This window comes from Photinus pyralis, unplaced genomic scaffold (genome assembly GCF_008802855.1).
Source record: "Photinus pyralis isolate 1611_PpyrPB1 unplaced genomic scaffold, Ppyr1.3 Ppyr1.4_LG6, whole genome shotgun sequence".
Taxonomy (NCBI): Eukaryota; Metazoa; Arthropoda; class Insecta; order Coleoptera; family Lampyridae; genus Photinus; species Photinus pyralis.
Window position 1 is genome coordinate 28,993,590 of NW_022170663.1, and position 16,648 is coordinate 29,010,237.

At 35.2% G+C, this 16,648-nt stretch overlaps 1 protein-coding gene across 7 annotated transcripts; it reads right to left on the bottom strand.

The window, feature by feature from the left end:
* Positions 1-1,004: 1,004 nt before the first annotated feature.
* Positions 1,005-16,582, bottom strand: LOC116173570 (protein bric-a-brac 1). 7 transcript variants are annotated; one of them, XM_031491100.1, is made up of 10 exons: positions 15,932-16,402; positions 6,453-6,595; positions 6,237-6,401; positions 3,493-3,849; positions 3,283-3,427; positions 3,014-3,232; positions 2,633-2,962; positions 2,300-2,579; positions 1,426-1,661; positions 1,005-1,351 (listed from the first exon to the last, which is right to left on the bottom strand). In XM_031491100.1, the coding sequence occupies exons 1-9, from the start codon at positions 16,032-16,034 to the stop codon at positions 1,448-1,450; spliced, it is 1,956 nt and encodes a 651-aa protein (XP_031346960.1). In that variant the 5' UTR covers positions 16,035-16,402; the 3' UTR covers positions 1,005-1,351; positions 1,426-1,447. The 7 variants fall into 7 exon arrangements, with proteins under 7 accessions (XP_031346960.1, XP_031346961.1, XP_031346959.1 ...); XM_031491101.1 differs by having other exon boundaries at positions 1,005-1,661; positions 3,283-3,412; XM_031491099.1 differs by having other exon boundaries at positions 1,005-1,661.
* Between the last annotated feature and the right edge of the window lie 66 nt (positions 16,583-16,648).

The window sequence follows — 16,648 nt, forward strand, 5'->3', positions numbered from 1 at the left end:
TTATATGCTTGTTAAGGTGTTACATTTGCTGTTGTGTAGTTTTATATAAAACACCATTGTGTCGTTTACAGTATTTATAAGCTATAAAGGAAGCCGAAAGTTATAATAAACCATTTATTTCACTGCAGTTTTTATACAATGTGGCATATTGCTTCTGTCCACTAAGCTTCATTCTTGTGCCTTAACTAAAAATTAGATAAAAATACCTTGCAAAGAAAGACTTTCTTTTACTTATCGGAAACAAAAAAAATCACCAAAAATCTAATATGCACTTCCAGGAACTGTTTCGTTTTTTCCTATTTGAGGATCTGGCATGAATTATCATAAACAAATGAAAATGCATGTAATTCACTATGTGCGTATTGATGAAATGCGTTTAGGTGTAGAAATTGTTCCATAAATAACAGTGTTGCTAATTATACTATACACTCTGTTAATTATGCGCATTACGTTGGCGGGTTGGCGATTGTTTTTTTTATATCCACCCTCAAAGCTCAAAAGGGACGTATGAAACCGGTAAAATCTACCACTGAAAAAAAACGAGGCAACCACGAAATAAAAATCACTGCCCGGAAATAAATCTGCTTCTGAATTTTAATTCAAAACGGATTTAACGCAAAACGAAAATTCCTTGCTTTCAAACTCCAAGAAAACTTCAGAAGTGGTTAATTCTTCCATGATCTCAAAATGTTAGGTTCAAATAAAAACCTTACTATGCCTCCCGCTAACATAATTCATTGAATGTTAACATAAATATTGCGCAACTTTGGTAGGATTGTAGAAGGAACAATCTTATAAGAATTAAGGCAAGTAAATATAATTTTTTATAACAATTTACTTTAACGATTGTAAAAACCGGAAAGTCATTTTTTTAAATGAAACAACTGCAATGGATTGAATAAAAAGAATCAGGTAGATATTTGACATGTAAGTCTAAAAATATAGCGCTCTCTCTATATATATAACATATTATTACTTATCGATTAATGACTAAAACAACAGAATCATGTGTAGGTATGATATTTTGTACTATAAATTTCTTAATAAAAATAATGATGTTTCATACAAAGGATGGCGTACAATAATACAGTCTTAAATTCTAATTAAATGATGTACATTTAAATATAACTCCTGCCAACAACTATACAAACGTAAAAAATCGTAATTTTATATTGCACTGTAATATAGTCTATAATACAATCACTAATATTTTACATTTTTTATCATACAACCTGAAGCTTCCTACAATTTGACCAAAAACAATATCAATCTTGTACTTCGCTTGCTCCGTTTCAGTTCTTGAAAACTATCATGAACAATAGTAAAAATTTCTCAATTAAAAGTTGCTATCCTAAAATATAATATGTACAGATTATGCTATATTTAAATTTTGACATTCAACTAGTAACAATATTTACAAAGTACCTATCTATTAATAAAACGATTCTCAGCTGCTTGCATGATGTTGGTATTGAATTTGTTGGTGAGAATTTGGGTAATCCATCACAAGTATTTGAGAATCTGAATGTGATTGACTATCTGAATTATTTGAGTCTATATTCTCCGATTCATATTTTATTCCTCTTTTAAATCTACCATACAGCGAAGAATAAGGTAAGTTGTAGTGAATAGCAGCTTGGTTTATCGACATGTGCCCAAGTCTATAACAACAGAAAATGACAGTACATTAGTGCACGGAAAGCACAAACTATGTCAATTTAAATGTAGTCGTTGGGAATATATGGGAAACGAAATGTTAAATATGTGAGAGAACCTCATGGGCCCCATATACCAACTAATAATGTTAAATGATAACACTGATGTGTGATACTTTTCATTGGCAAGCCCTTCAAAAAGCTTTTCGGTTAATTATCAAAATCCTGGCTAACATCTGCCTATTAAGTGAACCGTCTTCTGTTTTACAACTTCCCACTTCCGTTTTCTCCACCGCAAAAAATGGCACGCCACATTTTCCTAAATAATACTTCCAAATGAAACTTTGCAGAGGTATCTACGATATTGCTGTGAGCACCACCACACTTAACCAGACGGACGAACAAGTCTGAGTGTATGACGTTAAGTAACAAAACGAATAAAATCCCACCTCTACATCTCGAAATCCACAGGAAAATTTTGTTGACATAAAATACCAAAATTCACAGCTGTATTACGTTTTCATTTAAAACGTTACAGCTAATATTATTTACACTACCTACGTTTCAGAGAGCAAAAATACAACTTAAGATGATTTTGTACTACTCATGGTGATCAATAGAATAAAACAAAGATTAATGTTTACCTGACAGCTTCTAATGCTTCTCCCATCGCATCTTCAGACCAAGGTGTAGGATTTGATCGTGATAATTCAATTCCTTCCCTTTTACATCTTCCATATAGTGTACCGGTTGGTATTCCAAATTCGGTCGAGGCCTTTTGAACTGATGATTGACCAGATCTAATAGATTCTAACGCTTTCTCTAAATCTTCAGGTGACCACGTTGTAGGTGCGGCATTAAAAGGAGCGGCTAATTTAATTCCTTCCCTACGAGCTATTTTATACAATGTGCTACTTGGAATACCTAGAAGATGATTTTGTCAACAAATATTGGGCTAATGGAAGACGAAACTTTACCGTACGCTTTACTAGCTTTATTTGCTGATATTGTACCAGTTCTTAAGGCCTCCAGTGCGGAGTTTAGATTTTCTTCGGTCCAAGACTTAGTAGGACCCTCTTTTTTAGGAGTATCTATGCCTAATCGATGTGCTCTTTGCCAAAGTGTAGTGGAGGGAATTCCATATGTCGCAGAAGCTTTTGTTAGGCTCATGTTATGATTTCTTAAGGCATCTAAAGCTAATTCCATATCTTCTTGTGTCCACGTTTTAGGCCCCCCGCCATGTGATCTACTAGTCAAAAGGTCAGAATGTCCATTAGTTTTATGGTGATTATCACCGTTTGATAGATCTAAAGAGAAAAATGTGAAGGTATTTATACTTATTACAAACGAAAACCAACCTAACCGCCCTGATACTCCTGGCATAATACCCATTAGTTCTGGCGTGACCATCATTGAATGCATTGCTCTTTCTGCATCTTCGTGACTTTCCATAGAGTGATCCGGTCCAGATATATGAGAAGCGTCCATATCCATAACAGAATCATGATCGAAAGATCGCAACGTTTCAAACTTGATTGTTGTTTCTTTTTTAATATCTTCATACTTTATGTGAACATCTACGGGTACAGTAGCGAATGATTTTAGTTGATCGTCGTGCTCAGCAAACCTGATAAATCTGTTCGATGTGATGATTGTAATAAATTACGTGTTGGTGAATGTTCCTGGAGGTCCACGTGACCAACTGGGGTGGCGCTGGGAGCTGGAGGTTCGGGCGGAAATTCATCATTTTCGCACAGCTGGGAGAACAGAGCCTAGATATTATCGAGGTTGCAGATTGTTAGTAGAATTAGTATGTGTTAGTAAAATAAATACTCACCTGCCCTGCCAACAGGCCATGACTGCTCATGTTAATAGGTGTTGAATGCGATTGCGTCAATTTTTTCCGTTTTGGTCCCTCATCAACAACTAAAGGAGCATCACTATCATAATCAGAACCATGTTCCTCTAGCATAGATCCCTTAACATTTTCGTTCCTATCTGAGAAATTACTTGCATCAAATTCTTGAATACTATGCCTCTTGTTATTATCTAAATGCCTGTAGTTTATTGGAGAAGGTACCTTAGTAATTTTTGGAAAACTTCTAGGTATAAAAAGAGGTAAAGCTGAACTCTCCTTATCTTCAGATTCGCAGAGGCCCTTAATTTTCAGTTGGTCTGCTGTTTTTAGGAGGGACTGAAAAGTAAATACTGGGTAAAAGGAATACATCCGTGTACGTATAGGTGGTAATACAAAATTACGTAGATAAGTAATGAATTACATTTATTTCTTGCAAGTTCAACGAGAGCGTCCTTGAACCAGTATTGATTGGTCCAGACGCCGCATCACTTTCCCCCAGTGCGTGCCCTGGAGCCGCTCACCAAGCAACCCCCAGATTATACCGGGCATTGCAAAACGGAATACGCAACGGATTACTATATAAGAATTTTAGATTCATTACGTAGAGAATATTAAATAAATGTGATAAACGAAGAAATATGAAAACAGAAATGTATACGCCACAAAAAAACTGGAAAATTTGAAGGGCAGAAACTCTTAATTAATACACTTAAAACCTGCTTCGTGTCACAAAGCTTATTAACCCAATTCAAACTTTTATTGAATAAGTAAAGTTGAAGGACAGACGGAGGAAGCAAAAACGGATGGATATAACGAACAAAACAAAGACGTTAATAGTCCTGCTCTCTGGTTGCGCTCCAAACGTTGAACGTATGCGCCACTTTATTTGAAACCCTCGCAGACTTGAATAGAACTTGAAAGTGCAAGCAGGCAGCGTTGCACATGCACTATAATTGTACTTACAGAGTGACCCCTACGACCTTTAGCACTGAATTCTGTGGAACGCGTGAAGTAAGACTGGACCCTTTCCCGAGCCTACTAGAGGGATGCTGTGAACAGCGATAGATCGAGAAATGCTCGGCGCACGCACAACTACATCGGTTTTAATTGGAGTGTTTAAGCATAGAATTGTTATTTTTTGATCATCTATTTCGTGTGTTAATTTTTATAATCAATCATATACATATCTATAGCAAGAAAACATTCATTAGACGTAATTACAAAAACTTTATTTAGGGAATTATGTCAAGACTAGTTTATTTAAAGTTCTAACGATCGATCGTACAACGCAATTACTTACGAAAAACAATAATAATTTAAGGTGGATATGCAATGAAAAACGAAAGCTTTCCGCAACCTATTCGAAAAAGTGAAAACCGCCTAAAAGACGTGACTAGAGCATCAAGCTCAACGAACTTTTTCCGGTGAGAAATAAGAAAAACTTCCATAAAAATGCCAACATAGAATAACGATTTTAACCGATGATACCAATTCTTTAAGCGACGTCAACTTCCTGTAGGCGCCAATATATTACCTGTTCAGAAAACATTCGCTTAAAACAAGGATACGATTGATTTTTATTCTAGTCATTTTATTTCAACCCCTCAGTCCCTACACGTGTTTCCTCCTCGCCTTGTAATTGCTGCGTTACTGCCTTCCTCAGAAGAGTTGTTCCTGTTACACTTTTTACAATTAAGGGTTACGCAAAGTTACGGTCTAATCACATTCTGGAATCAATAATGTCATAAAAAATACAAATATGATATAATGCACGTCTTGCCTTCATCCTATGTAAAACACAAATATGGACCAATAAGACATATGAGAGAAGCGAATTTTTATAGCTCCTTTTGATGATTAAATAGTATGGGAATCTCATAAAATAGTAAGTTAAAGCCTTAAAGGGTTCAATGGGAAAAGCACTATGAATTTTTTAGGGTAAATCGTCCAAAGGGCTACATAGTGTGTTAACAAAAGAGCCAAATATAGGTCTGCTGATCTGTACATAAAATCCGCGAAAAAATGATTTTTCATTTTATTGTTAAAGAATGTGAGGAGTATTTCAGCCGATGCCCGTACTTCGACCAAACATCAACTTCATATTGAGTAAATATCTACTAAACTAGAATAGAAACTATCCATGATTTTAGATTGAAAATATTCTAGATACCTTCAAAAAGTATCTTAGATTCCGAGTATCTTAGATTCTTAGAGAAACTCGTCGCTTAGTGAGCAATCTACCTAAAAATTTAAAACCGTATAATACTTGAAATAAAGAAAACACAAAAAGAATAACCTATTAGATACTTAATTAACTCGGGTGAATCACAGTTGTACCTTATACTTAAAAATAATTATGATTGATTCTTGTTAGCTATGCCTAATACAGAAAATACCGAAATCAATACAATTGTCAAAAGCGGAATCGCGGTAGGCATCTTCAACCCAAGAGACAAACCAAAAAGGGGTAATATAAAATCAGACAGGCGGTTGTTTTGTAAACAGTAAGTGGGTATTGATTGAACAAACCAAATTTATGCAGCGCCACCTATAATTCCACTTTCCATAATAATTAAAAACTTATTAAGATTGCGTAACTTTCATGGAAGCGTACATTCACAATATTCACAGAACAACCGTGTTCCCATTAAAAAAAAACAATGCATTTCTACATACTAAGAACGAATGCTAAGGAAAAGTGAAACGTATCTCTTTTAACGTACCTGTAATTCTGCTTGAGAAACGTCGATTTCTCCTTTGTATACGAATTCGATGATAAATTTGAGATCGTCGTAGCACACATCTTGCGGCATTATAATCGTTGGGTGTTTGCAGGGATTTTCTAACAACAGTTTTTGAAAGTATGAGGAACATGCAGAAAGAACCACCTGAAAGTTGAATCAGTTTATCTTTCGGAACAATAGGGTATAACGGTTTACTTTATGTGCTTTTAGAGATAAGTCCTTACAAGCTAATGTAACATCCACGAATGCTTCGTTTTGTAAAAGCTGGTGGAATACGGAGGTCATATTACTTTGGTAATTGTTCCACCTCAGACAATAATGTTGTCCAGACATGATTCCTATAACAAACATTAAATGTTATGGTTGTCAGAAATTCTATCGTATTATTTTTATATCGTGTATGTAAGTTCGAAATTGTAGACAATGTTGGGAGAGATGCAATCAAATTAATAAACATAAAAGTATAAAACAATAGCTTTTCACAAAGGATAATTAAATTTTAACTTAATGGTAGAAGATTCAAAATTGCCGTTATATTAAATGTTTCGTAGTAGGTACCTAATTCGTTGCGTTCATAAAATGGGAAACTGATTAATCCGTCCTGAAGAGGAAAAAACACAACATTAATCGTAAACACCACACCATTCTGCGTAGGTATTATAAAAAAACCAAATTCTTTCCTATTTAGGTAGAAATGGGCTAATGTATGTCGATCATCAAATATTTTATTAATTCTCGTAAAATATACTCCACGGGTGGATGGAAATTGAGTTTTCTTTATTTGGAAGCTCCGTTCTCAAAGGTCTCCTAATTTTCATTCACCCGAATTCTTACCCCAAGATGGAGCACCCATAAACAGAGTTGTGTACGTACCAAATCTATCATTAATTTTTAAAACTTGCAGGTCACTTTGTCGGCAAAAAGAGCATAACATTTAAAAAATCTAATGCAAAAATGGCTACACAATTTTTTACTTACAAAAGAGATATTTTGTTACCTGGTTGAGTTGAAATTTTTGTTTCAAAACCGGAGTCCAATCCATTAGTTCTATTTTTCCGAAAAAGAAATTAAAGAAGAAATGAACTTTTGTGGACATAGCTTCCAAACGAACACTTGTTTTACTTGGAAAAGATGTTTATTCTTTCGGCCCTCCCCTCGCACGCATTTTTTTAAATCTGGAGTTGGAAATTCGTAATTTATGCATTCTAATACACAATCAACAACTAATTAAGACACGATAGATGTCAATCTTACACACAAATCACAATCTGTGAAAGTACAAACAAACCTTATTATTATGACGAGTAGGTATTATCACTTTTCCCAATCATTTTATACTACGGGAACAGTTCATAATACAGGCTATCGAAATAATAATTCTTAACTTTTATTTTTCTATAAATTACAAGCAACAAATAACTTTAAAAAAGAAAAAGGACACCTAATTTTCAGTTACACATTTCTACCCTCAAACCAGAATATGTACATATTCGTATTAATGTTATCATAACTTAACAAACAGCGCTGACTTTAAGGTTTCTGTGCGCTCCCAAACTGAAAGATAAAGCCCTCATGAAGAAGGGGGCGGTGTGGTTTGTACGCACAGAAGTTTTAATTAGAAATTTTAAACACTCGCCGGAATATCCAGTTGCAAGAAACTCATTCTCAGGTAAATTTACCCTAGGAAATACACTTTAAGCAGCAATTATTTCAAGAAATAAAGCAATTGTCTTTATGCCGTAGTTTTACCGAAGTGATGAGAGGCGAGCTTTTCTGAGCGAATTTTTGGTTGGTTGGTTAATCTGTTTGGGGGGGGGGGGGGGGGGGGGGGATATTTCGAGAACCAGTGATTGGGGGTTATGGAAGGAATTTTACGGAAAAAAATCTTAAGAATAAGCTTGATATATACAGGAGCAAATTTCCAGAAGGGACAACTGTGGGGCGAACAACTAGATTGGTCAAACATATTGCGATGAACGCCGTAGGTGAATATTATCGGTCTCCACAATTTGAGTATACACCGAAGTATTTTTCAAAAATACATTTAATACCTATATGAATTCCGTCCGCCCGTCCGGACATTTAAGATCGGGCGTTGCCTAATAAAAGATTTGAATTTTATAATTATTATTCTCTATTATGATAAAGGTTAATCTCTTTGAGTTTATGTGCATCACTAAAATTAGTTTATGGTGGTAACATTAAGATTTATCAGTTTACGACGGAATGGTCAAATAAATGCAACGGATTTTTAACGCAAAACGCAAAAAATGTTCGTCCACTTTTGACATTTCCCTATTAGTTAATCCTTTATTTGCCTGCATTATGATTGATTGTGCCTGTTCATACTTGGGTTTCCGTGTTGTATTTTATGCATGTCTGAGATGTATATTCAGTTGGGAAGCTTTAACGGCCACCTATGCAACTTTTGGGCAATACAATGGTTTCTTCATCTGCTTAGGAACGACGCATAAAATATGATTTTGTGACTTACCTTCTATCAAAACAGATTCACAAACGTTATTAACCAATGTTGAAAACGAATGACAACATACGACTGATCATTTTATTAGTTTATATGCGAAGTTGTAAAATGAAAAGCAATCCGAATGCTTAACAGTAAAACCGCTGTAATGTATAGTATAATGTGCACGAAGTTAACAAGTTAAAAAGTCATTATGCAAACTTATAAATGACGAAAGTGTATTTTCCTCCTAAGAATATTATTAATGCTTTGCTAGGACCGGAAAAATACCGGTATAGATACGAGATCCTTGCCCCATTCTCTTTCGCCTATATTGTCGAAGTCTATTACCTCAGTTTCACATAACTTGTACCTACTATGACTAGTTAAAATAGAAGTACCCATAAATACATTGTCAATTGTAAGATATCTTCTTTTATCACGTATAATATCAAGTTATAACATAAGTTAGGATACTTTTTGAAAAAAATTTCTTTACGGTAGTTATTGATATACCTACCTACAGGCCATAGGACTTTACATGCTAATTTTTCTACCCAGTTTTGTTGTAAAGTTGGCATTGCCCATGCACAACACAAAATTTTGAAAACATTAGTGATATGTACTATTATTTGAACTGGCTACATCATAATTTGTTAGATAATTAATACATCTATTTAGTCGATTATGTCGAAAAGCTTAATAAATGGCATTACTTTCCAAAATTTGCATTTTTTATAAATTTATACTATTGCATTTATCTAAATGTACTATGATTTTTGTGCAAATACCTATAGTTGCATTACTGGTAACATGTATACGAATATGAAAAACGCGTGATGTGAAAGATGAAGTAGGTATGTATAACTGTATACTCTACAAAATTAGGAGTTTTAAAAATATCTGAAGCCAAAATAGTATTAAAACTATATACTAATCGCTTGCCTTTAAGATGAATGTCTCCATGGAAACGTTACGTTGTAATTTATTAAATAAAAAATGGTGAGAACGTTTATATTAAAAGTTCTTTTTGGCTATCGATTTCGGCTATTATTTGTCATCATCAGGCCTTGCGTCATAAGATATAAAATGAGGGAAACAATGAACGTGAAGTGAATTGTTTTCCTCATTTTATCTCTTCTGACGCTAGGCCTGATGATATTTATGAAATTTTTTACGGGCCATATAAAAAAGAAAGTTGATTATGATTTCTCCGAAACGAAACGTTGTATTGAACATCTCTCAACGGTGTCTTGTAGAGCTAAAAAAGTGGCAATGCGATAGTGTTTTTTTTATTTTTGGATCTAATCAAATCGAGTTCAAATAACATCAGAAAACAATAAAAAGGGAATCGGCAAATTTCGGTTTTTCTTGCATACCTTCGGAAGTAATCGGAATTTTCAGTTTTTTTAAGCATGATTTAATGGCTAATGTTTTCTCTAATTTGACGATCTTCTATGGTTTCAGCGAAGTGATGAACATATCAATTTTAATTCAAACTCAGCAGATTTTAAGGAATTAGTATCTAAGTGTCCTAAACCGTTTTTTTCTCTATCGAATGGTGGAAAAATTCAATATGGCGCCATAAGAAATAAGAAAGTTAACGAGATTTGCGCGAAACCCCACAACTCATAGGTACAAATTTTACTTTAACACCATCAGAAAGACGAGAATTCATTTACACTTTTATATTCTGTAAGGCGCACCGGGTATTTTGGTGGTGAACACGTCGTACTCTTAAAACTAAAGATGTAAGTAGTAAGATATAATTATTTAGCGGACTTTGATTCAATATATGCCTATCCAAAGACCCAAATGGGCTGTGTGTTATTTATTCTTCTTAGGCTGCTGATGAACATTTTGTTTACAACGCAGTGTGGTGTGGATTGAATGAAAAACCTGAACACATTTTCAGCAATTTGGCAAATTTTTAATGCATCACTTGATACGTGCAACAATCCTCCACGATTTTTTCTAGGTAAAAGCTTTGAATGACTCTCTGATGCGAATATCGCATCTGCACATATGGAACATTTAACAGACTTAACTATTTTTCTTGTACAAAAACCTGAAACATACTTAGTACCAGTACCTAATTACGTCTATAATAGGCAAATACATTTTGCCGTTACCTAGCTGGTAAAGGATGTCGAATAATAGTTCTACGGTATTTTAAGTGAATGGTAAAGTCGAAAACGCTCGGTATTGCATTATTGTTTAACACCTTCGTCGGAACCTTTCTTAGCAAATCGACTTCATTCCCAGCTGATGCACTATGATAGGAGTAAATTTTTCTCTTCAAATGGCTCTGATCCATTGGCCCTTTAAACTTTTATCCGTTGAAAATCTGCATATTATTTAAAATTTTATCGACAGAGTACATGTTGATACACACGAGTTAACCTAAGTTTATTGGGTTATTCTCAACAGAAATTTATCTGTTTACCAATTCGAACGAATCACGAGAATGATTCATGAACGGAACTTCTAAAATAACAGCTTATTTCATTGTATTGCACATAATCTCTGCAATTTTTCCCCGCTGTGCATTGTGTGTTGTATACTGTGTCGACCACACCTTAGATACGTTAAGCGCAGTCTAGTTATAGCAAGTCTCTGATTTATAAAGTTTAAGCATTGTTTAAAGGGCCATAAGTACAGTGACTTTATAGAGACAGTGGCGACAACAGGGTATCTCGTTTTTGATTGGTCGTTGGTTCCGGTCGCCATATTGGAGCTAAATTCCAAACTGGCCAATAGAAAGCCTTCAAAACGACGCGGTGCACTCCGTGCTATAATTATTAATTATACTGTTTTGACAGTGTCACCTGTAATTGTCACGGCTTCATGTTACTAGTTTACACTTTGCTTCTTGTATTTGCTTTATTTTACGTTTTCCGTCTCCAGTTTTATATAAACTCGATTTTTAAAGACGCATATAGTTTGGATTTATTACGATATTATAAGGTATGTAATTCGCTTAGTGTTTTTAGATGTAAAACTGTGCCTAACCTTACGACTGGTAATTGATGTAAATTTTTTTTCAGGAGCCCTAAATACCTAATGAGTTTAGATAGAAAACTGGTTAGAGAAGCAGCTTATCCGAAATTTAGCAGCAAATTCATTTGTGATCGTAAATACGTTTGAATTGGTTTCATGTTTGCTGGAGCACATGGAATATTGATCTCTTGTACTCCGTGGACTAGATCAACGTGTTTTGTCTTCCATTTAAGAGACTAAAGAAATACTTTTAAGTCCGGAAGGAGCAACACGCGACAGGGGACAAGAAGTGACAGAAGACACTGAAATGTCAAACACAATTTAATGATTATTTATATGTACATTTTGGATATTGCACCATATTTCATACTTATTATACTGTTTTCCATATACCCATACCTTTTTGAATTTGGGAGGCATTTGTTTTCCCATAGGTTGTTCTGCAAAGCTTTAAACGATCATTTCTGCGCCGTTCGTTTTGAACAAGAATCTTTACTTAAATGAAACTGACATTTATTATTCTACGCTCACAATTTGACATGACAAGGTATATTGATCTTACAATCAATTTTTTAGCTCCAATATGGCGGATTATGATAAGTTGTCGCCACTGTCCTTATAAAGTCACTGTAGCCATAAGTAACGGGTGGTCCATCTAGTGTTTGGAATTTGAACTACCGATTACTTAACTTCCAAAAGTCAAATGTCATTCGGGAAGTGACAAATATTTAGTAAAAACTCTGACATTTACGAAATGGGACGCTATACGCTTGAAGAAAGTTGTGAAATATTAAAAACTTATTTCCAAAATGGTGAGTCTTCTACTCAAACTGTGCGAAATTTGAAAAAAAGATTAGAAAAAAAAGCTGAGATTTGATGCCATTGAACTATTGCCTATCTTTGGGAGGGATGAAAGATAAGTGTTACGCCAACAATCCAGAAACAACTCAAGTCCTCAAACCCGAGCTGCTATTGCTAAGATAAGACCCGAAACAATCGAAGATGTACTCAGAAATTGGGTGGATCGAATGGGCTATTGCCAAGTCAACCGCGGTGGTCATTTGACCAAAATTATTTTCAAAATTGCCTAATTTTTGAAGGGTTGAAGATCAATTAACAAATGTGCAGTGGTTCTTGAAGGAAATTTAATTCCCTACAACTTCATAATACCACTAGGTTCGACCGAAAACGCGACCTTTATGAAAAGTGCTCACCTTCAAGAATCCGGTGCTCTAAAATGAAACAAAGTTGTAGCAAATGGGCATTCGATTTTGATAAGAAATTTTTTCCTACGACGCACCTTTTTCGAAATATAGGCGAAAACCCGCAAAACTGTACTCTCAACCCCCTCCTCAGCCGCCGGCGACACCGAAATCGCTCGGGCCGTTTAGTTAGTAAGAGAGGTATTGCATTGGGGTAAAAATGTCCCCCCCCCCTCTGTTTTTTACGGAAATACACGTTTTGGAGGACCAGGAATCCGAATCAAACAAAATCTCGATGATGTCGGTCTGTCTGTACACTCATTTCCGACTAAACGGCTGGAAGGATTGGAACCAAATTTGGTACACATATTCATGGGCATAAAAGGGCAGAATCTCGCATGCGCAGCAGTGCGGGTGACAGAACAGAAACATAAATGGCGCTAAATTGTCACTGATTACAGCGTTTCCCGTGGTTGTACGGAGAACTATTTATCGCAGACTCAAATATTTTTTTTGCAAAACCTGTAATTTTGCTCGTTACAGGAAATATTTTTATCGTCGATTTTATACGTACACATGGTTTAACACATGTCAATATTGACTTTTGAAAGATTTAAAATATGAACAAGTTATGTGACCGTAAAAGTGTTGTATGGCGGATTGTAACGATAAAATATCAAAAAGGCATGGTTTCCCATGTTTTGAAACAGATTGTTTTGTGCTTGAAACGCGAAGAGGGTTGAAATGTGCTGTTATTTCTCTCCTATTTATGCAAGGTATGGAATTTATAAATTACCAACTGTAGAGGCGCAAAAGGGTGTAGACTTGAGTTTTATATTTAAGTATATAGACGTAGATACTTATATTGTAATTCCTTTTAGACAATGAATAAAAAATACGTTTCACTTCCACCCTCGCTTCTCAAGTAACAAGTAAGCACCAGGATCAAGTTAACATTTGTTGTCAAAAACTTGTGTGACAATTTGCTGAAACGGTTTTATTACCTCTTGGAACAAAAAATTTAGTTCTAAAGATATTTTTTAACAAAAATATGTAGTTCAAACAGCAATTAAAACCAAATATTTCGTACGACAAATCGTTATGTAAGGATCTTTCTGCAAAGTGTTAACATCTACAAAGCGTAAGTTCCACTCACTTCTGAGTTTTATGTAACTTGTAAACATGTAATTTAAGTTCTCTGTGTTAAATAATGTAATGTGATTGTATCTAAATACACTTTAATTTAACAGCTGTGTATTTTTTATTGATATTTATGATTTAGATCGAATTGGGGAAATTACTTCATGACTTTAGAAGCTGGTCACCAGATGGCGCTACTCTGATTTTGATGCTTTAGTTCACAGTGCACCCACCAGGGTCCGCCAAAATACCATACAAATTTGTAACATTGCTGTTTCTATTCTGAGAAGGCCGTATTCTGTGGTCTCTGTGCACTTGCAGATGTGTTGTACACTGACTCCCACGGTACTGCGCAAACGCAAGCGCGCTTAAATTGGAATTTGCTTTAACGTGCTCGAATTAATAAAGCCTTCCGTCATCACTGTGTATTCCAGTTACATTATAGCCCCAACTTGAAAGCAACCGTCATGATCCTTTACAGCATAATATGGAATAAACAACAAGAATTGTAACGTTATTTATTATAATCAAAACCCTTCTATAATCATGGTGTAAATTAACATATTCTACCAGATAAGTCACTATAAACCAAGCTATAAACTATTGTGCTCCATTTTTTTCCTATCTCGCGTTAACTTCTTAAGGCGCAGATAGACTAGCAAGTTACTTGCGACAATCTCGCGGGAGAAACTTCCACATGTATTTAACCTGTGAGCAATAAGTGTCGCGATAAACTGTCGGGCAAGTTGGGTGAGCCATTTCTGTCGCAAGTTCTCACAAACCTGTTTACACTAGCAGCACTTTTAGCTTCCGCAAATGCTGTCAGTTGATACCATTATACACCATGGTTGATACCTAGCAGCTGTTTTTGAGAAATTATCTCACGTTATGGCGCCAATAGGACATCTTTGTGTTGCCGCGGCTGTAGTTTTAACTTTAACTTGGCGAGCTGTACTTTTGCCTGTTTAGACTGTTCTGTCAAATGGACTCGCAACACTTAAGACAGTAGTGTCCGACAGTATCGTGCGAGTTTTCTTTCTAGTCTAAAGACGCCTTTAGCCTCCTCCCATTCTATGCCTTGATCTTGAAGTATTCTTGCTACTTAGGTACATATCCTATGTTGTCTTTATGCTTCCCCTATTTTAAATTCCGGTGTTCCATTATGTGTTTCGAAAGCCGACTGTTTTCCATTCGTCCAAGGTGTCCAAATAAGCGTTTTAATTTTTGTCTATCAAAGGTCTCTATCAGAGCATCCACTTCTTTTTTTATCTTCTTACTAGGAATTCCATCAACTCCCCTTACCCTTCGCAAGTACCTACTTAATTTCTGTAGCTTGTAGTCTGGTTTTTTGTGATTCGTTCAGCACCCAACTCTCACTCTACCCTAGGTCAATATTGGTCTGTAAAGTTATTGCTGTAAGTAGATTTCATTAACTATTTCTAATTAACTGTCACAGTACTTACCGAAACAGTTTCTTCCTATCGCCTTTGGCATATTCTAGGAATTCCTGGAGGAATTCATAGCCATGTACTTGAAATGTAGATAACAACAAAATTCATCTTGATAACATGGCATTAACATAACATACCTACTACACCTACTTACAATAGGTAAGCAGGTATGAGGTAAGCTAAATTATCTTCAATAATTATAACATTTGCAGGTTATGTTTATTATTTACACCTATAACTAGACAATTTTACGCACATTCAAATTTAGGCGCACTTGCGTTTGCGCAGTACCGAGGGAGTATCTCTTACGGTTTACGAGATCTTATAGTGAGAATGAAAAAAATACCCAATTATAAAATATAAAACAAATGATGTGTTCGCACGATTTTCCAATGAAAACAATAAATTGATAGGTACCTACGTCTCCAACGTTCCAAAATCCTATTTTTATTACTACCTCCATTCTGCAAAAGTAACATTTTTGGTAATACGGTGATATTTCCATGTTAATTATGCCCATGCGTTGGCGTAATGACTGCTTGAATTAAACTACTCGAGTCGTAGACATTAATTTATGATATAAATACATAAATGATGCAGCTTACGCACATTTCCGTTAGAGGAGTTACGCATGAGTGTAGTGCGTGGGGATTCAAAGCGCCAGATTTTGTAATTCAAAATTATTTGGTTGATTTCGGGATACATAAGACATGGCCTAATTCCCTATAGAGAAAAGCTTCAAAGTAGCAGAAACGGACTTGCATTAGGAAAATGTCATAAGCATAATTATAAGAGTGATTTGAAAGAAATGTATGAGAAACGAGAGAAAGCTAAGAACTAGGACAAATTGGTTTCCGCAATAATAAATTGGGTTTATGCAATTTGAGGGAGTTTCTTTTTAAAAGCTAGCATCTTACCACCGTAGAATAAGTTATTCAGATCACAAAAATCATGCAAAAAAACTATCCACAAACACGAGAAGCAAGACACAGTGGAAAACAGACTGTACGAGTACGATTAGAAAAGACAGGGTCACTATTTTGTTGTGGATCAAATTCGTTCGCTCCTTTCATCACCGCCTCTCTCTTTTTAAGTTTTCACCATCCTCTCTCTCTTTTATCCACTTCTATATAG